Source organism: Acinonyx jubatus, chromosome B2 (genome assembly GCF_027475565.1).
Source record: "Acinonyx jubatus isolate Ajub_Pintada_27869175 chromosome B2, VMU_Ajub_asm_v1.0, whole genome shotgun sequence".
NCBI lineage: Eukaryota > Metazoa > Chordata > Mammalia > Carnivora > Felidae > Acinonyx > Acinonyx jubatus.
The window spans coordinates 33,535,936-33,556,420 of NC_069385.1; the positions used below are offsets into that span (position 1 = coordinate 33,535,936).

General features: G+C 40.2%; 1 protein-coding gene across 25 annotated transcripts in view; it reads left to right on the forward strand.

Moving 5' to 3' along the window:
- Positions 1-20,485, forward strand: part of EPB41L2 (erythrocyte membrane protein band 4.1 like 2) — a 219,046-nt gene that overhangs the window by 133,546 nt on the left and 65,015 nt on the right. For all 25 annotated transcript variants that reach the window (XR_003419351.2, XR_003419350.2, XM_027056891.2 and 22 more), the window contains 2 exons: positions 14,436-14,478; positions 19,210-19,285. Coding sequence is in view for 23 of the 25 variants with exons in the window: in XM_027056891.2 (XP_026912692.1) it covers positions 14,436-14,478; positions 19,210-19,285 (119 nt within the window). In the remaining 2 variants the exon portion in view is untranslated. The remainder of the gene's footprint in view (positions 1-14,435; positions 14,479-19,209; positions 19,286-20,485) is intronic.

A 20,485-nucleotide genomic window follows, 5' to 3' on the forward strand; every position in this document is an offset into this window, starting at 1 on the left:
CTCTACTTCACTTTGACTAATGGTAGAGAAGATACTTGAGTGTAGGAGTGAAGAGTAAAGGTTTGGTCCTCTGGCACCCTAGAGCGAAGCCCTCTCAAGTCTGTTAGATTGTGCCTGTGGACAGACTCACTGTGATCATTCTGTCTGAGGATGCCCGGAGCGTTTGGTCACAGTCAAAGGAGGTACTTTCCAGCATCTGACATTTTACATCACAGTCAATAGAACACAACATAGTAGATGAACATAGGCTGTGAAGTTATTTGCCCACATGCTGTCATTGTTTTATGTCCTGGTAATGAAATACAGGGTACTAAGGGTGATAATTATCTATAAATTAAAGTTTCTCAGTTGGCTTAGTTTTTAAAGTCTTGATACCTAATTGGTTTAATTCCACATTTAAGCCAAAGACTATTAAATTGGATGCCTGCCTACAGAATAGTATGTGAGTATTCTTACTAGAATTCTGTTTAGAATACTTTTTTCAGAAGTAATAACAAATTAGATATTCAACTAAATAAACTAGTTGCTCTTTTTAGACTTGAAATTAGAAGTGGTCTTGATAATGTTTCCAACCATGGGCCTTCTGCTGGTCCGCAAAGCTATAAAAGAGAAAGTGATGGGAATTGGCTATCATTATCCACTTTTTCTGAGACTACATATGGGGAGATTCATAAAAGCATTTAAGCCGTGTGGAAAAAGGGAAACCATTTAGCATGTTGTAAAATATGCAGAAAAACACGTTCTGTTAGTAGAAACAGGATATGCTACATAAAGACATCTGGTATGTCTGCAACACTAGATTTACATAAGAAAGAGTGGTATTTAGCTAGGATTCACTAGTTTTTATTTTTACAACTTCCAATATATGTGTCTAATCCATATCTTTGACCTGAATCTTCGACTCCTATTTAGCTGCCTACTGGACACTGCACTGCAGTCCATTGTCTCCAAGCAAGCTGGCATCTGCCCCTTAAACTTCATCTGTTCCCTGAAGAGTTAGGTAGAGATTCCTTCCACCTCCTTCCACCTCCTTCCATTGCTTATCAGTCAAAAAGCTCTGTCTTTTCTACCCACTAACATCCTTCTCTTGGTTCTCTCTGTCCACAGTTTTGCTTTGGTTTCGGTCCCTGTCCTCTCTTGCTTTGACCATTTTGTTAGCCTCCTATGTGGATTAACTGCCTGGCCCCAGGCCCCTATGGTGATGCTTCCTTCACACTGCTGCTAGATTGAGTTCTCTGAAGTGCACATTGGATCTTGGCTCTCCCTGGCGTAACACCATTTACTGGATACAACCTAATCCTCTTAGTATGGCTTACAAGGCTCCACTTTCGTTTCATTTTCCAGTAACCTCTCACATACGGTCTGGATTCAGTCCACACCAGATTTCTCTCCTAACAGGAGCCTTGTTGGTCCATACTATATCTGCTTGAACATATTATTCTTTACCTTTGGAATGCCCTTCCCATTCTTTTCTGTATCTGAGTGCCTACTTAACATTTAAGTATCCTGCCCTATGAGAGTTTCCTTGACCGTTTACTACCACCATCCCTCCAGCTCCCAACTCAAGGGGAGTTGATGTTTCTTCCATCTGTTATCTAGACATTCAGCACAAACCTTGTTTATATCAGTCTTTCTTACTGTTACTCTAGGAACTTCTTGAGGACAGAGACCATACTTTTTTATCTTTGTGGCCTCCGTCTATCTGGACATTAACAAATATCTATTAAATAGTGACTTTGTGCCATCTCACGCCCATTAGCATGGCCACCAGCAAGAAAACAAAAGAAGAGTTAGTGAGGATATGAAAAAATTGGAATCCTTGAGCACTGGTGGTGGGAATGTAAAATGGTGCAGCTATAATGGAAAATAGTACAGAGGTTACTCAAAATATTAGAAATTATATCATCTAGCAATCCCACTTCTGGGTGTATATCCAAAAGTATTGAAAGTAGCATCTTGAAGAGATATTTGCACACGCATGTTCATTGTGACATTACAACAGTCAAGAGGTGGAAGCAATCCAGTGTCCATCAGTGAATGAATTGGATAAACAAAACGTTGTCCATACAAAATGTGGTGAATGGAATATTATTGAGCCTTAAAGAAGGAAATCCTGTCACAGGAGGAAGCTAGAGGACATTATATTAAGTGAAATAAACCAGTCACGAAAGGACAAGCACTGTGATTCCACTTAAGTGAAGTATCCATAATCAAGTTCATGGAAACAAAAAGTAGAATGGTGTTGCCAGGGACTGGGGCACAGGGAAAATGGGGAGCAATCATTCAATGGGAATAGAGTTTCAGTTTTATAAAATGAAAGCATTTCAGAATCTGTTGTATAGCATTGCTCAACTGTATACTAAAAAATGGTTAAGATGGTAAACTTTAGGTTAAAAAAAAAAAATTACCTGTGTGCAAAGCAGTGGTACTCCTGTGAATCTAGCAGTAAACAGTTAAGACAAAGACCCTGCCTTCACGATGTCCCCACTTATGTTCCAGTTGAGGAGACCGTGAAAAACTGAGTTAAACAGTTACTAAAATTTGATTACTGCTCTATAGGAGAGCATATTGACGCTGAGATGGCTAGGAGAGAGAATGCTGTTTAAGGAGAGACATAAAGTGGGTGGGCTTGGGCTGTGAGAGGGACAGGGAGGAGAGGGGCATGACGGCACTGCTCACCCAAAACAGGAAGTGGCCTCAGGTGAAATTGTGGTTGAGAACGACAAGTAAATGATTGAAGACCGATTGAGGAAAGAGGTAGAATCAATCAGCTGACTGGGTGTGAGGGATGACCCAACACTAATAAGAGGGTCTGGATTCTTGGATGGATGGAAGTGCCATGTAGTGAGTTGGGGAGGGCCCATTGTGGGATGGCAGGGCGTATCACGAGTATCATGTTGACTTTAGGTCAGATAACAGCTTTTAGAAGAACAAGTAAGTTAATATATGCCTTGAAGAATGGCTGCTAGCTTGGAGCAGGCATTCCAGGTGGAATCCATCTCAATAATAAAGTGTGCAGTGAGGCAGTTTTATTTCTGGATGGAAATATCATATTTATATTGAGGCTCGTAGTTAAGCATACTTATTTATAACTTCATTTTTAAAAGAATCCAAGGTGGCTTTTATCATAAAACATGTTCCGAATAAAATAGACGTGACTATTAATAGCTAATCATTCTGGGATTCTCACAATGTACCAGGCTGTGTTCGAGCACTTTACAAGTGTTGTCTCCTGTAGTTTTGAGAACAACCCCAAAAGGTTGGTATTATGAACCACACTTTGTAAGCACAGAAAGACAAGGCATAGAGAAGTTAAATAATTCACCCAAGGTCACCTAGCCAATGAATATTAACAGTATGGTTCAAAACTGGGTAAACTAGGAAGGAAAAAAAATAGAAAACGCAACAATTTTTAACTCTCTGTCAAGGCATAAAAATGGGTATGCTATTTTATAGCTATCATGACTGGAAAAATGGAAGAATATCATCTTGCCTTGGAGGGATTTTTCATCTTACGCAATTCTAAAAGACATCCTGCAAGACTTCATATATGGGTTGTTGAAGGATACTGTGGACTACGTTCCCAGTGTGAATTCTCTAGTTGATGTTTCTATAATGGTGTCAATAAATTTAAAGGTGACCCGACTTACTGATAGTGATTCTGTGAGATTCCTTGGCAGTGCTTCCTTAAAGGAACTTTTCCCTTCTTGGCAGAATCACCTGGGAGATGAATTTCCAACTAAGAATTTCATTTTTCTCCTGTCCAGTCTTATGTACTGTTCACTACACACATGTACCCACATGTGCCCCTCCCCCCTCCCCCCCACCATTTAGGCTCCCTCTTCCCTGATTAAAAATGGTGCTATCACTGTTTATAAATGGGATATTGCAGGATGTCTTGTGCTGTGTTAAGTAGATGGGATATGTCCTGTCCCTCACGTACTTTGGGACAGAAAATAGATTAACTTTTTGGTCAGTGTCTTAGTCCATTTGGGCTGCTATCACAAACTGTCAGAGACTGGGTGGCTTATCAAAACAGGAATTTTTCACATTTCTGGAGGGTTGGAAGTTCAAGATCAGGGCCTCAGCAGATTTAGTATCTGGTAAGGATCTGCTTCCTGGTTCATAAACCATGCCTTCTTGATGCGTCCTTACATGGTGGAAAGGATGAGGGAATTCTCTGGAGTCTCTTTTGTAAGGGTGCTAATCCCAATATGAGGGTTCCACTCTCATGACCCAATTACCCCCAGAGGCCCACCTCTTAGTACCATCACATTGGACACTAGGATTTCAACATAGGAATTTTAGGGGGACACAAACCTTCTGACCATAGCAGTCAGGCTAATATTACCCAAGTAGATACACTTCTAGTAATCTCAGTTCCATGACACAACTTAACATACCCTGTCCTAAATACCAGCTGGACATTTATTAGTAACTGATAGAGGACACTTTTAAGTTTTATTACCCAACAAGGGCCTGTGATATGAAAATTTTAAATTGTTGTGTAAGGGCAAATCTATAAACTTTAGAAATGATATTAGTCCTTTAATATTAATATTCTATTATAGAAAATGAGAATTGTGACAAATACTCCGAATGTGGACAGGTAAGGGACATCCTGCACAGAAGAAAAGTAATCTCTCCAACATGAATGAGGATGGTGTGTGGGAGCAATTTCAAGTTGCTTGACAGGGCTGGGGGATGTGGCAGTTTCAGAGTCTCTGTATAGGAGGGACCTGTGAGTGATTGGCAAGTTACAAGGAGTTGTTGGGAGGGCTCCTGGGTGGCTCAGTCGGTTAAGTGTCCAACTCTTTATCTCCGCTTAGGTCTTGATCTCAGGGTGGTAAGTTTGAGCCCTGTGTTGGGCTCCCATGCCTGGTGTGGAGAAAAGTTGGGTACTTGTCTTGAAGCTGTGTTTTCTCAGCAAGCAGTGTTTTAACTTACATCACGGGTTAAGAAAAGTTGGGTACTTGTCTTGAAGCTGTGTTTTCTCAGCAAGCAGTGTTTTAACTTACATCACGGGTTAATTTGGGGTGGCTTTGTGGAGAGTGTTGGCAATTATGGGAAAGCTAGGCAAAGAACATTTTTTGGAAAGCCTTGTATCTTGTGCTAAGGAATCTAGATATTCTGATGTGAAGGGTTTTTATAAAGAAAGTGACATGGTCAGATTTGCATTTCAGAAAGAATAACCTGTTCGTGTTGTGAACGGAGATCATAGGTGACTGAGACTGGAGGCAGAAGAAGGTCCATCATCTAGTCCAGGGATGGTGGAAACTAGGGCAATGACATTAGGAGTGAAGATGAAGGGCAGAGGTACTGAGTAGGTAATGTCTGTAGGACTTTGTGACTCCTCATCTCTGTGGCATAAAGGCAATGGGGGGGGGGGTTGGGGTTAAGTTCCACATTTGGGGCTTGGGTAGCTGGGGAGCTGGTTGGAGACTCTTACATGGGGACTTTGGAGGAGGAGCAGCAGTTTGGGGTTGGAAGCAGAGAGGAAATCTCCTTTTCATTTTTCTAAGTTGGAAGTGCATGTAGGTTGTTGGCTAGATGATGATTAGGGATCAGGGAGTGGGTGAGGGCTGAGGAAAGTTAACAGTAAAGAATGTGAGAGTGAGCATAAACTAGTGTTTAAGGAAGGCTGGCTTTGAAGAGGACAGATGGGAGAATGATACAACAGGATATAGACCAGCACAGTCCAATAGAACTTTTCATGACGATGAGATGTTCTAGACCTGCTCTATCTAATATGGCAGCCACTAGCCACAGATGGCTATTGATCCCTTGAAATATGGCTGGTGTGACAGAAGAAGTGAAGTGGAATTTTATTCAGTTGTACAAATTTAAATTTAAGTAGCCTCTTATGACTGGTGGCTATTATGTATGACAGCACAGAGTGTTTACTAAGGATTTTGGGGGTTGACTGATTTGCTTGGATGGAAAGAACTTCGACTTTGGCTGTGGGAATGTCCAAGGAGAGGGTGCGGTTGGAGCGAGAGGAAAAGGAATGATGATGGAAACTCCTGAAGTGGAGAAGAGAAAGAGGATAAGCTTTGAATAAAGAGGGCAGCCTCATCCCCTGAGTCTGCAAGAAGGAAGACCAGGAGTGGTGTATCTGTAAGTTAATCTTAGTTAAGCGAAGTGCAGCCTCAAAGCTCTGAGAAATAGAGGGTGAAATCGTCTGCTAAGAGTGACTAAGGGGTAGCACTGGGGACCCAGAGAGGCAGACTACTAAGGGCAAGTATGTGGATTGCTGTTGACAGTCCAGCCGAAATTGGAGATCATACAATTGTGATGGCAACAGAGTACATCGGTGTTTTTCTCTAATTGCCATCTGCACCCTGGGTCTAATAGTGGAGAACTGGAGTATCATAGCGGTTCCCAGTTGGGTGTGTTCACAATGGTGATGGTAAGAGGGACAGAAGATCTAGAAAACTAGAGATGCTGCTGAGATGGTAATCCAGCTGCTTATTCACCAGAGACCTAGGAAGGAACATAACTGAAGCTGAAATGGGCTAGTAGGTTGGGAGAAGATGGCTGGGGGCCGAAGGATGAAAGTCCAAGGAAGCTGAAGATTAGGTACTGTGAGAATTAATGGGTAGAAAACTTAGCAGGAGAGGAAAGGGTTGTATCTGAGAATGGGATGATGAAATCTAATGAGGGTGGAGGACACTGTGTGATGAGAAGACCTAGTGTTCAGGATGAGAAGGTATGGCTGGAGTTGAGGAGAGTCTCAGGTCATTGAGGCAGAGAATATTCGTATAAGGTTAAGTTTGGAGGGGTTCTATATCTCTTAATTCCTTATTTTCCTTTGCAGTTTCTCTTATGAAGTGGGGATGAAAATGCCCATATAATAATTAGGCACACACTTCTATCTAGGCTTTAACCAAAGAACATAAGAAGAATAAACAACTGGCTGTGCTTTCTGAAATTTCTAACCTCTCAGAAAATTTAACGCTTACATGTAATTGGCAGTATACTTAATTATTCATGTATAATCTGATTTGCTTTCATGACTTTTATATTTTTTATTCATTCTCACGTAGACAAAACCCAGTCCTCAAGACATCTAGGCAAAAGGACTCTTATTTTTCTAATATAGGCTTGAATGGTGTCCTAATTTTTTCCCCGAAGAATGTTATTACCATTGTATCAGCTTGGCTTAATCAGTCCTATTGTGTTTGAAACCCACGTAGTTTCAACAATAGGATACTATGGCGTACAGGAATTTAAGCTGCTGGCTTTTTCATGCTGAATATTATCTCTATTTATAGAAGTTTCAATCACTTATTTCAACATATTATAAACTGAAGGCGAGGTAAAGCTATGGTTATTTGTATAAAAATTTTCCATGGAGAAAAAATCTAAACTCTCCTTTGATTTTAGTGTAGTACTTTCTCATGGTTGAGATCTTGAGTTGGAAGCTTTTCAATTTACTCTAAGTATGAAAATCTATCATTATTACTGTTAGAACTTTTTAATGTCTCTTGAAGTTTTATGTAAACTTTACTATGGAAAATGCCATTAAAAATTTGTGGAATCAAGCAACATATTACTCGTTTATGTATGGAATTTCAAGTCCATATAGTTCTTGTATTCATGTCTAACTGGAACCATCATTAAGGGTTTTGGACCCTCTTTAAAGAGAAAAACATTGTCTTGAATTTTTGATGTTAATAGAGTTTGGCATCTAGCCCAGGGATTGTTATTTTGCTTCAAGCCATATTGAAAGAGGAGCTTGTTAGAAGTGTAGTTGATATCCACAGCTAACTTTATGAAAATTGATTAAAGTGTCTGTCTGATAGCCTGTCCATTTCCCTCCGGAAAACAGAACTAAAAACTCAAATACGCTGTTTGTCATATATAAACTATTCTTTAATAAAATTCTGTATTCAGTCCAGTTGTACGTTCTCGTACCACAGACAAGAGTTGAATCACATTCTCCCAGGTGCGTAGTGAACATTTTGCTCTAATGTAGAAAGCCTGGAACTTTCCTGCTAATGCCAGCATTAGGGCAGTGTTCTATTAGACCTCATTTAGGCAGAGGTATAATAAAGGGGACCTGCTTCAGCACTATAAATTCCTAAAAGAAAAGTGAAGATCTTAGGTAAGCTTATGCTTTTAACATTTGGTAATGCAGGGTCGGATGAATTTAACTTCTCTCACCTGGCCAAGTTGACAACCACCAAAAGTGAGGAAGGCACAGCTAAGCATTTGGAAAAAAACTTCTGTGATCTTCGCATCCAGCCTGAAAGGGTATTAGGCGAGATGGATGGCTTTTTTTGGGGGGAAGGGACTCGGAGACAGATTTTGTGACAGTATCCTGGGTCATTATCTAGGTCTGTGGTGCTCAGTGGCCTGCGGCCCAGACGACCACACCCTTGGACTGCTTGTGGGCTGCTGCTGGTTGATGGGCCTGGCTGTTCCTCTTTGTCGGGTGAAAGTGGTTAGCACCTTGGTGGAATGACGACTGTAGGTCTTGGCATTATTTGATACAGCTGTTTAGTGTGATGGGGTAGAGAAAGAAATACTTACATGTAGGCACATGGAAGCCACCATCTGCTAGGGCTTTCTACAGGAGGCTGTAGAATGTTTATAAAATAGAAATAAAAATAGAATATTTAGCCAGTGAAGGCTGGGCATCTACCTGTTAAGCCAGTTGACAGACTTGAAAAATGTCTCTGTGCATCTGACTTTTAGGAAAAGACATTGAAAGAAATCTAGGGCTATACTACTCCAAGGGTGCCCCCAGCACTGGCACTACCTGGAAGATTGTTAAAAAGGAAAATTCCAGGTCCATACTATAGAACTTACCGAATTGTAGTCTGCAGTTTGACTAGATCTTCAGGTGATTCAGGAAAACCTTTTAAGGTTTGAGAAGTGCTGATCTAGGAGATCAAATATCCTTTTGAGGTGACAGGACGGTAGCAGTTTGGAATGTAGCAAAAGCCAGTGGCTCACATTTGAGAAGTGTGCCAACAACCATAGTCACTTAGGCAGGAGTTGAGCCATTCCCGTTATACAAGGACTTTTGGACCATATAGTCTCTGAGGATTTTCTTAACACCAGCATCCTATGAATCTAAATATAATAATTCTTAATCAGAGTTTTATATTTTCCTAGATGTTTTTGTTGTTAGAGGAGAATTGAAACTCATCTTTATTTAACCCTTTTTCTGGTAACAGGTATTGAAAATGTCTAGAAAAGACTTTTCACTCGGGGGCGGTTAGGTGGCTCAGTTGATAAAGCGTCTGACTCTTGGTTTTGGCTCAGGTGATGATCTCGTGGTTTGAGAGTTTGAGCTCTACATCGGGCTCTGTGCTGGCAGCATGGAGCCTGCTTGGGATTCTTTTTCTCCCTCTTTCTCTGCCCCTCCCCTGCTCGTGCTCTCTCTCAAAGTAAATAAATCAGTATTAAAAGAAAAATGTGTCCAGATATTTGCTTTGCTACTTAGTTAAATTTCTATAATCTTCTAATGCAGGTTTTTGTTCTTAACCTTTTTTGTGTCATTAATTCCTTTGGCTGTCTAATGAATTCTGTGGGCTGCTTCTCAGAATAGTGATTTAACTATATAATAAAATGCAGAGGCCTATAGAGGAAGTCAAGAAATAAACAATATTCTGAAAATATTAAATTTGGGATGGTCACCAATATCTAACTATAGTGGAATATGGAAGTATTTTTGATTGCTACAAGTGACAGAGGTAAAGGTAGTGTTGATATTAACCAGACTTTTTCTCCCACATTCATAATTGATGGTAATGCTAGATTTCAGTTAGAGGTTAGTGAAAGTAAAGATGTTACTTTTTTCCCCCAACTGAGTCATAGTCTTCCAGTTTTGTGTTCTAAGATGAGTTGATAATATTCTAGGACCCCATTTTAATTTTAGTTTACTTCTGTTGGAAGCCTGTGATAGGATTCCTTGTAATTTTTATTTATTCCTTGGTTTACATGATATTCAGAAAATAAATGTCTATATTGGGTGCATACTTTTGGTACAGAGTGGAGGTAAAAAGGGGAAGGTGAGGAGAAGGGATACCAAATTGAATGAATGAATGTCCCTGCCCATAAGTGTAGCTGGCAAAGTACTTTACTTTTATTTTTAATAAGCCAAGATACATTTTATTGAAATCCAGTGTGGATTTTAGGTCGTTTTAGTTTTGCATTTGTTATGTGTACCTTACAGTTTTCTAAACACTGAGGAAAATCCTGATCTTGCCTGATTATGAATTGCCTGGAGCTGTCACTTAAAATAGAGATTCTCAGGCCCCCTTCCTGGAGAATGTTTCAGGAGGGTAGTGGGTAAATCTGTGTTAACAAATTTACCAGATGGATTCTTATCAGGCAAAACTTAGTAAAGCTTAGCTAGATAATACTTTGGTCCAAACGCTTCAATGTATGTGTTAGTCATACTGGTAATTATTTTCATGAGAAGGGGTATGTGTTGCCTTTGTTTCCAGGAAGATTCTTCACTGTAGTAGGGTAGCTTTGTAGAAAGGGCAAATATTAGACAATTTTCTTTAAGGAAAGAGGGGTCCGATTTTTATTTCATCTGGCCCATGAATACAGTGTGTCTGATTTGTTAACTTTTTGTGGGTAGTAACATTCATATAAATAGTAACTTCTTTAATATATATAACACCCCACCTTTGGAAATATAAAATTATGTGAAGAAGAGATATATACCCAGAGGTGATAGGCCAGTTAATGACTATAAAAAAGCCCGTGTGTTAAAGGCATTGGGTAAAGTACTTTGCATAAATACTTCCTCTTCAGGAGGCGGTTGAACAAAGAGTTGAAAAGAGCTACCCTATGAGGGACCTGTTTTGATCCTCATCTTAGAATTGAGGAATCAGAGGCTTAAGAAAGCGAAGAATGAGCCCAAGGTCACAGACTTGGTGAAAGCCAGAATTTGACTCCATGTAGCTCCAGTTGCAAAGCCTATATATGTGGCAGCCAAAACTTTAAAAACAGTTGGAAATTATGCACCATAATCTATCGTGTGTGTGCATTCGCGCACATGAGTGCGTGCGTGCATACGCACATTCGCATGCATTTACGTCATTCTCTGGTGTCTTTTTCCCTCCTTTTGTGTTTGTTTCTTGATCCATCTGGCACTCCTCAAGTGTCAAAACTGAGAAGTGTACTTTTATTTGTTATCTGTTTATACGTATATATTTATTTTTTTGTAATTGATAACGCAGATAATAGACTTGTATTTCTTTTAAAAGTCATATTGTCATTTTTTTTTTTTACTTATGAATTTATTACTCTAGGCAATAAAGTTATATCCCATTCAGGATCATAACCATTCAAATAAAAGCAAATCTGATAAAAATACTGTAACTTGTGGTCTTTTTTTAATTTTTTTTAACGTTTATTTATTTTTGAGACAGAGACAGAGCATGAATGGGGAAGGGGCAGAGAGAGAGGGGGACACAGAATCGGAAGCAGGCTCCAGGCTCTGAGCCATCAGCCCAGAGCCCGACGCGGGGCTCGAACTCACGGACCGCGAGATCGTGACCTGAGCTGAAGTCGGACGCTTAACCGACTGAGCCACCCAGGCGCCCCTAACTTGTGGTCTTTTAAGATGACCAGTGCATGGCAGTGGGCAGATATCTGTCAACAGATACTGATTTAGTACTTGCTGGTTGCTTGCACCTGCTAAGCACTATGGAGGATACAAGTAATGTGGTCCCTCACTGACCTTGCAAAGTTGTGCTGTGGAGGGGAGGACCTCCTCCTCTTTGCGAGTGGAACTCACAGGTGGCAGTGAGCGTGGTTAGCAAAGGGAAAACCAGTAGGCGGATGGCAGGAGTCACTTCTGCTGCTGGTCTTTGATCACATCAGGTAAACTTAGTCCACTTTGTATTGGGATAGGGGTCTGTAATAAAGGGGAGAAGCCACTTCAGTCTTCTAATATTCTGGCTGGCAGTACTGTGGAAAGTGGCCTGAGAATGGCAGTCAGTCTGAATTTGGCTGGCTGGTGCACAGAAACTGGTTCCTCATTCTCCTGGGTCTGTAGGGCTCTTTGACTCTCTCCATGCTGTGCAGAAACCTGTTGGGTACCTTGTATAAGAAATTGATTCTGCAGGCAAGAATGGAGTGTGTGGAATGACTGGGACATGGCGTTATTCCTTGGGGTCACAGAAGATGATGTCGCTCCTGCCATTCTCCTCCGCCTTCTCCAGCAGGCATCTGTAACAACTGTCACGTAATGAAACCGGAGCTCTGGAAGGGTCTGTCTGGTCGTTTAAGACCAGTTAAGTAGTTTCCCTTCTACTCTCTTCTTTCTCTGTTTACAGATGAAATGCCCTAACACATGTGACCCTCCTTCGCCTCTTCCCTGGCTTCCCCCTGTCTGGGCTAGAGACTGAAAGATGTGTTTTCCTCATTCTTGTGCACTCATCATAGCCGGCCATTTGTGAGCCAGCTGTTGTGGGGACAGCAGCTGCCGGGCAAGGAAGCTGAATGCCAGGCTTTTTTCTAAGGGGAGAATTAGAGCTGCTCCCCGACATAGCACTGGAGGTACCATTGGAGCGCCTGCTGGCCCTTCACATCAATGGGCCATGCAGCTGGGACACCAGTAATAGGAAACCCAACCAAGCTCTGGTAGCTCTTTATTGAGACGTTTGAATATAGCCAGTGTTAGTGTAGGACATGCCCACCTTAGATCCTTGCTGCTGAGTGCAAGCCATGAGTCGTGTAGTAAAACCCACAGGGGTCCATGCAGCTTTGTTTTCAAGGCATCCTGTTACTACTTTTAAATAGTGTTAAGTTAATGTTCTGTGGACCAGTTCAATATATTGTTAAGACAGAAGGCTCTTATTTTCTACCTAACAACAAACATCTTCATTGTTTGCTTTATATATCTGAAGAAAATTCTGTTTAAGCACAGATATTACAGTACGTTACTTTGGATACTTTTGGAATGAATGAAACTTGTTTCTTGTAAAGCCAATTATAATTGACCCTTAAATAACGTGGGTTTGAACTGTGCGGATCCACTTACACGCAGTTTTCTTTCAATAAATACAGTACAGTTGTGTATTTTCTCATGATTTTAACACTTGCTTTTCTTTTTAAGAATTAAATTTAAGAATTTCTATTCTTTTTAAGAATACTGTATATAGTATACAAAATATGCATTAAATGACTTTATGTTATTGGTAAGGCTTCTGGTCAATAGTAATCTTATAGTAGTTAAGTTTTGGGGGAGTTAAAATTTATATGTGGATTTTTGACTGTATGGGGGTCAGCACCCCTAACCTCCACATTGTTCAAGGCTCAACTGTTTCAATCAAAAAAAAAAAATTGTATCTCAAAAAATGTATTTGTTCTCCTGCGTTAGTGAAGATGAAGTAGGGTAGACTTTTTTTTTTTTTTTTTTTTTAGTGTTTCTTTATTTTTGAGAGAGAGAGAGAGAGAGAGAGACAGAGCATGAGCAAGGGAGGGGCAGAGAGAGAGGGGACACAGAATCTGAAGCAGGCTCCGGGCTCAGCTGTCGGCACAGAGCCCGACGCAGGGTTCGAACCCACAGACCGCGAGATCATGACCTGAGCTGAAGTCAGACACTTAACCTACTGAGCCACCCAGGCACCCCCAAGTAGGGTAAACTTTAATTGAGAGGTTTGACTTAAGGATAAGGTGGGAGAAGTTTAAAAAAATAGAGACAAAAATTACATAAAAGTTTTTTTGGATGGATCTTTGCTGATAACTTGAAAAGACAAATGTTTAATGTCCTCAGGTGGTTTGAACTTAGTAGTTCAAATTTGGTGATTTTTGCTTTAAGATATTATAGTAGTTTCCTAGAATCTTGTTAACTTTCTCAAAGGGTAGAAAGGGGGGAAGTGAAAGGGAGTTCCTTATGATTTGACTTGCAACTTGGCATGAAGTTTAAAAAGGATGTTATATGAAGAGCAGGAAGGAAACGATCAGTTCCAATCTGATGGTATTCTCGGTAGCATTGTATGGTATGGGGGAAAAGAAAGTTTGAGGAGAAGTTGGCTTTAGGAGTTGAGATAACTGTGTTTGATTGGGATGTATACACTTTTAAGAGCCAATTACGTTCTTGACAGAGGCTCTCATTTCACTGTCCACAGGGGCCATTTGCTGGAGTTCTATGGAACAAAGACTGTGTAGATATATTGTATCTAATCATTTGGATAGATATTTGATTTCAGATCCAAGAAAATGAGGCCCAAGAGACCCAAAGTGTTTTTGCCCAAAGACTCAAAAGTGTTTTAATGTTTTATTTATAACACACACATTCAAAAACAAATCAATATTTAGCCCGTGGAATGCTAATGGGTGAAAGCTGCTTTGAATAGGAATTTATGTTTACACTCAAGTATGTGAACTGTAAACTGTTCCGTTTTGGACTCTGGAGTATGTTTTATGGCTTAATTAACCTTTTTTTTTTCCCTCCCCTGTAGAACTGGCTAGATCCTGCAAAAGAAATAAAGAGACAGCTACGAAGTGAGTATTTAAATAATCATACTTCCGAGTTCATCTTTATATCTATTTCTGTCTTTAATCAAATTCAGAGGAATGTAGACTGGACTACTAAAATCACGATGGAATGATCAGCTGTATTTTGCATGTATATCATATACAAAGTTGAGGAAACAGTATTTTTCTTGCCTCGTGACTTTATTTTGTGCGTGGCTTCGGGACTCTTCTGGTCTAGAGGTCCTAACCTTCTGGTCCTAAATATTCCCTCACGGTGTCTGTCTACCGCTGTAGACGTTGCTTGTCTGTAACTTTCACTGTTGATGTAAATTTTACTCCAGGCGACCAGTTACCATTGCTTCGTCTGCTTTGTTTTGGAAGTGTGTAATTAGTTTAATTAACAGGCTTGTCTCTGGCCCCAGAGGCGTAGACACGCTCACTGTTCATAGATGTACTGGAGCGCAGACTCGGGGCAGAAAAGCACAGAGAGTCATCTCTTGCATCCTCTGCGGTCACTGCCTTCTCTCCAACGTCGTTCCACCACTCAGGGCCGTGCTGTGTGCTCTTTGAGTCTGGGTTTCGAGTCAGTGTGGCTTGGCCCTTTCTTCCGTTGCCTGTTTGCTGTCATGGCAGCCTCCCAAAGTGACTTTCGGGGTCTCCCCCTCACCAGCTCCAGCTCCCTCCACAGGCCCTGGTCTTGCCTGTGCTTGGCTTTCAGATGTCTGTGCCAGGAGATATCATCACCACAGAAAAGTCTCTGGAGGATTTGGATCCTTAATTGACTTCCGGGCGGGTGGATGACCAAGGCAGAAAAGGCAGAGGGCCATGAACAGCTGGAATTTTCAGACAGGAGAACAGGATTCTCAGCAGCCCTTCTGGACCGGGGGCCCCCAGAGCTGTCGTGGGAGAAAGCGTTTCCCTGAGCGCCGGCCTACCCAGAGTAGGCTGTTTGCTTTCCTCCCCCTACTTATTCTTCCTGGCATCAACACACCAGAACAAATCTGTGCGTTTCCCTTATGTTCCTTACCATCTATCTTCTCTCACTTTAGGCACTCCACATTAGTTTTCTTTTTCCCTGAAATCATTAATCTTTTAGGTAGTTTTCCTATCCTTTCTTCCCTTGTCTGCTCCTGTTTGAAATTCTGAGCCTCTACCTTATTTTGCCCATTTCTTCTCCTTGAAGACTCCTCTTTTCCTTCAGGGGAAAAAAAAAAAGTATTTTTGAAGAGAATGACCTTCCTGATTTGCCCTGGACAGGGGTCTCTCAGGATGTCAGACTTACAGTGCTAAAACTCAAACAGTCCCAAGTAACCTGGAATGGTTGGTCACTCTGTCTCTTGACTATTGTCCCTGGCTTTCCAGCAGCCCTCCTCTTTCCCCTTGCATTTATTATCTGGGTGTTGCATCTATTTATACTTGCTTCATAATGGAAAAGGGGAGAAAAAAAAAATGGTTAGACACAGAAATGTTATGTTTACAGTTGCTTCCACAGTGTATCAGAGAGCCTTGGCACTTTTCCCTTGTCTTTTGTATGGTTGTCCTACACAACTGTAGAGTGCGTGAATTCGGAAAGGTACGGATGCCTGGTTCTTTCACTTTATCTGAAACCAGAGCTTCCAAGTGACCCAAACCATAGAATAGGATAACCGCTGAAACCTGATTGATGTTCCATTGAGTTGTTTCCTATAGTTTTGTTTTGGCTTTTGTTTGATTATGTTCGTATGACATTCGTTTCAGAGCCATGGAGGCTTGCTGATTTTTGGAAGGCAAGACTCCTGCTGATTATGAATCATGGTCTTGTGTTTTGATGGTTTCTGAAGTTTTTTTTAGAGTTATTCAGGACTTTTGCCCTTGTGGTTTGGCAAGAGGGATAACAGTAACAAGTAGGATCTGGCTTTCTCAGATGATTTGGAGCTAGTTTCTAAATGGAATCCTGTCCTGTCCTGATGGTGCAAGTAGGCTGGAAACATGAAGTCTTAGCTTTTGCCTTGACCTCTTCCTTTCTGCTTGTGTTAAAGTGGACGAAAGAACTGCATGTTTTATCTTCACACCCAGCCAATGCCAGGCTTTTATTGTTACTTTTCAGTTAATGGGCAATTAGCAAAGGTAAACATTAATCTTTTTTTCAGTTACTTTTGAAAACCAACAGCCTATTGCTTCCTGTTTAAAATTTGCCTTGAAATTTTCTTCAGATGTACACAAATCAGACTATATATATGAGACCTGCATGTGATTGCTATATACATGATCCATAGACTGTTCATGTATAGCTAGGTAAAAATATATATAATATATAATATTATATATATATATATTATAATATATAATTATATAAATATATATAATATATAATATATATATTATATATTATATATATATATTTTTTTAATTTTCTGTTTTTATTTAAGTAGGCTTCACACCCATGCAGAGCCCAACATGGGGCTTGAACTCACGACCCTGACATCGGGACCTGAGCTGAGATCAGGAGTCAGACACTTAACCACCTGAGCCATCCAGGCACCCCAAGTTTAGCATTTTTTTTTAACTTATTTATTTTTGAGAGAGTAAGTGAGCCTGAGCAGGGGAGGGAGAGAGGGAGAGAGAGAATCTTAAGCAGATACCATGCTTAGCATGGAGCCCTACTTGAGGCTGAGCTGAAATCAAGAGTTGGATTCTCAACTGACTGAGTCACCCAGGCACCCCTAAAGTATAGCATTACTAGGGCTAAAATATAAGTGTTCTATTAGAAACTCATCCCTATAGTCCTATCCAGGCAAGCACGTGCTCTTGTTAATTAATACCCAGAAAACAAAAAATAAGGATCCATTAGGAAGTGATAATCCTATGGTGACTTAGCTTAATTATAGGTTAGCAGCCCCCTGAAGAAGTGCATATTCCCGCCCAGCATGGCACTATATATAGGACAGGGAAGTCTCACTCTTCAGGAAAATCCTATATCCCATTTATGTTATTTTATTTTGTTTTTGTTTTGTTTTGTTTTTATTTATTCAAAGGCGTTTTAAAATGTTTTTTATTTTTTGAGAGAGAACAAGCACGTGTACAAGAAGGGGAGAGGCAGAGAGACGGGGACAGAGGATCTTAAGCGGGCTCCACACTGACAGCAGCGAGCCTGATGCGGTGCTTGAACCCACGAACTGTGAGATCATGACCTGAGCTGAAGTCGGATGCTCAACCCACTGAGCCACCCAGGCGCCCCTATGATATTTTAAATGTGTGACACAGAACTGAAATTCAGGATTGGCTTTGGAAGTGGAATGGTGAGGCACTGAACCTAAATCCAATACAGGTGCACGTGTGTTCTTAGCAGCCATTCCACACATACGGGTTGACTTCTGAGAGAGAAGTTAGGGTACTTATGGCGAGAAGAGAACAAAAGGACATGCTGGAAAAGAGAATGGGATTCAGTAAAATTTTCTTCAAGTCCCTGAAATAAAGCAACCATGAGGCCTTCAAATGTGGTTGGAATGAAATACCATGAACATACTTTGTTTCTATTTAGAAATACTAGGAACTTTGAGCATAACCCTGAATTCTGGCCAGTGGATTTATTTGGATCCATTTAGGAAAATAATACTTGCCCTCTGCCCAGAGTTGTGTGTTTTTTTCTTTCTTTTCTTTAAAGCTATCCAAAGTATGACATATCAAACATTAGTTAAACATTAGTGCAGAGATAGAAATGTTTTAACTTTTAATAAGTCATTTCTGATGGTTGTTATATTCACTTCTGTGGCACAATGCAGCCCAAGCATATGCTCTATAGGAGTATGCTTACACCTACTCTATAAACCTGGGAATAATTTTATTGTCTTAAAGTATTGTGATGTTTGGGGTGCCTGTGTGGCTCAGTCGGATGAGTGTCTATCCGACTCTTGATTTCAGCTTAGGTCATGATCTTACGGGTGAATTTGAGCTCCGCATCGGGCTCTGTGCTGATATTGAGGGCCTGCTTGGGATTCTCTCTCTCCCTCTCTGCTTCTCTCTTTCTCTCTGCCCCTCCCTCCTCAAAATAAATAAATAAACACTATTAAAAAGTATTGTGTGGGCACCTAAGTGGCTCGGTTGAGTGTCCAACTCTTGGTTTTGGCTCATGATCTCATGGTTTGTGGGTTCAAGCCCCACATCAGGCTCTGCTTGGGATTCTCTCTTTCCCTCTCTCTCTGTCCCTCCCTTACCCTCTCTGTCTGAAAATAAATAAACTTAAAAAAAATAAATAAAAATAAAGTATTGTGATGTTTTACTACTCCCTTCTTTGAGATTTCATTATGGGATTAAGAGACCATTAATCAGTTTCTTGAATAGCTATAGTGATCAATTGATCATTATCTCCCTTCTGTCAACAATGTGTAAATCCTAAAATACTTTTTTTTTTTTCTCTTTAAACAGTAGGAGATATTTGGCATCTGGAGAGTCTATGGTTAAAACAAATCTTATTTCAGAATGATTACATATAGGTTATTGAAATTTTTGCATAATATATCACCATACAAAACGTTGAAAGTATTAGTAAGTGTTTATTTAAAAAAAGGGAATCTGTTTTTCTTTCATAGTGGGTTATTTGTATAATTTTTATATTTTGTTTTGTTTTTGTAAATAGTTTTCTCAAAATCAAACAATGAAACTCTCCGAACTGACATATAGTGGAAGTAGTATGTGCTGTTTGAACATTAACCTTTAATTTTTATCAAAATAAGTGGTCATTCTGCTGGTTGGGTAAATACCCACATTTAATAATTACAGATCCTCCTTGGCTGTTCACCTTTAATGTGAAGTTTTATCCTCCTGATCCTTCTCAGTTGACTGAAGATATCACCAGGTACTTTATACTTACATTTTAAAACAAATTTTTACTTAGAGTTTTCATTTATCTCTGTGCCCTGGGAGAATAATGGTAATTTCAGGATTAAAGCCAAAATATTTTTTCATAAGTTGAATTCTAGAAAGTTCCTTGGAAATGAGCGTACTCCAACATGGTTGGAAATGTTTCTAGTTTCAAATTTTTTTTTTTACTTTAAATTCTCCATTTATAGTTGAGTAAAAGAATATTAAAAAAATTATATTGCTGGCAACTTTCTTACGTTACACTTACAAAAATCATTGATATTTAATATTTCAGATTAATACTAAAATGGTTTTTTGTTGTATAACCCTTGTGTACCTGTGTGCTAGTCTCCTATCACAAAGGTGATATAGGGTAGAAAAATGAAATTATTTAAAAAGCCAATTGAACTATATTTCCAGGGGCCTCCTATTTCAAAGTAGAAAAAAAAAAACTAGTAAGGTAGGCTTTCTTAGCCAATAGCTGTTTCATTTCCATCTCCTTTGAGATTGTCTGGGCCATACAAACATATACTTAAGTTGCAAATAAAAGATTCAGTTGAGGAGCAAGGGAGCAGTTACTGATTCTGAGAGTGCCTGAGTGTTTGAATAGTAACCAAGGAGCATTTGAGTCCACAAGTGCCTTGGTATATTAGCCCTATTCAGCTGGGTTACCAGTGATAGGACTTATTAGCTTTGGTGAGAATAAGTGCATACGTTACATGGCCAAGGAGAAGTGTGTTCAGAATATACTTTTTGAACACCAGAGGTCTTGCTGAAAGACTGCTTTTGATTCATTCCTGTGGTTCCTGAGCCCTTGATGCTTTCTGCTAGGCCAGTTTTGGCAGACATCAGGTTGTGTTGGTGCTTAAGAGTGCATGATACCCATGTGGAGATTTCTTTCCAAGATGGAGTAAATAACAAGCCTTCCCCACTGCCCCTAACCAACACCCCCCCACCCCCACCCCGCCTTTGCTACTTGTTGCTAAATGGCGGTCTTCTGATAGTAAGCTGTGGTTGAATTAACTTCAGCTAGTAAATAGTAAAGATAAGCTTTTGTAACTGCACCTCAAGCTGCTTTGGAGCATAAAACCGGATAGGTTGGTTGCTCTGGATACACAGCCTCACCACAGGAATGCCTTCGAACATTGCAGTTGGGGCTTGTGCCCTAGCACCCTCTCTCTACACACACTTCTTG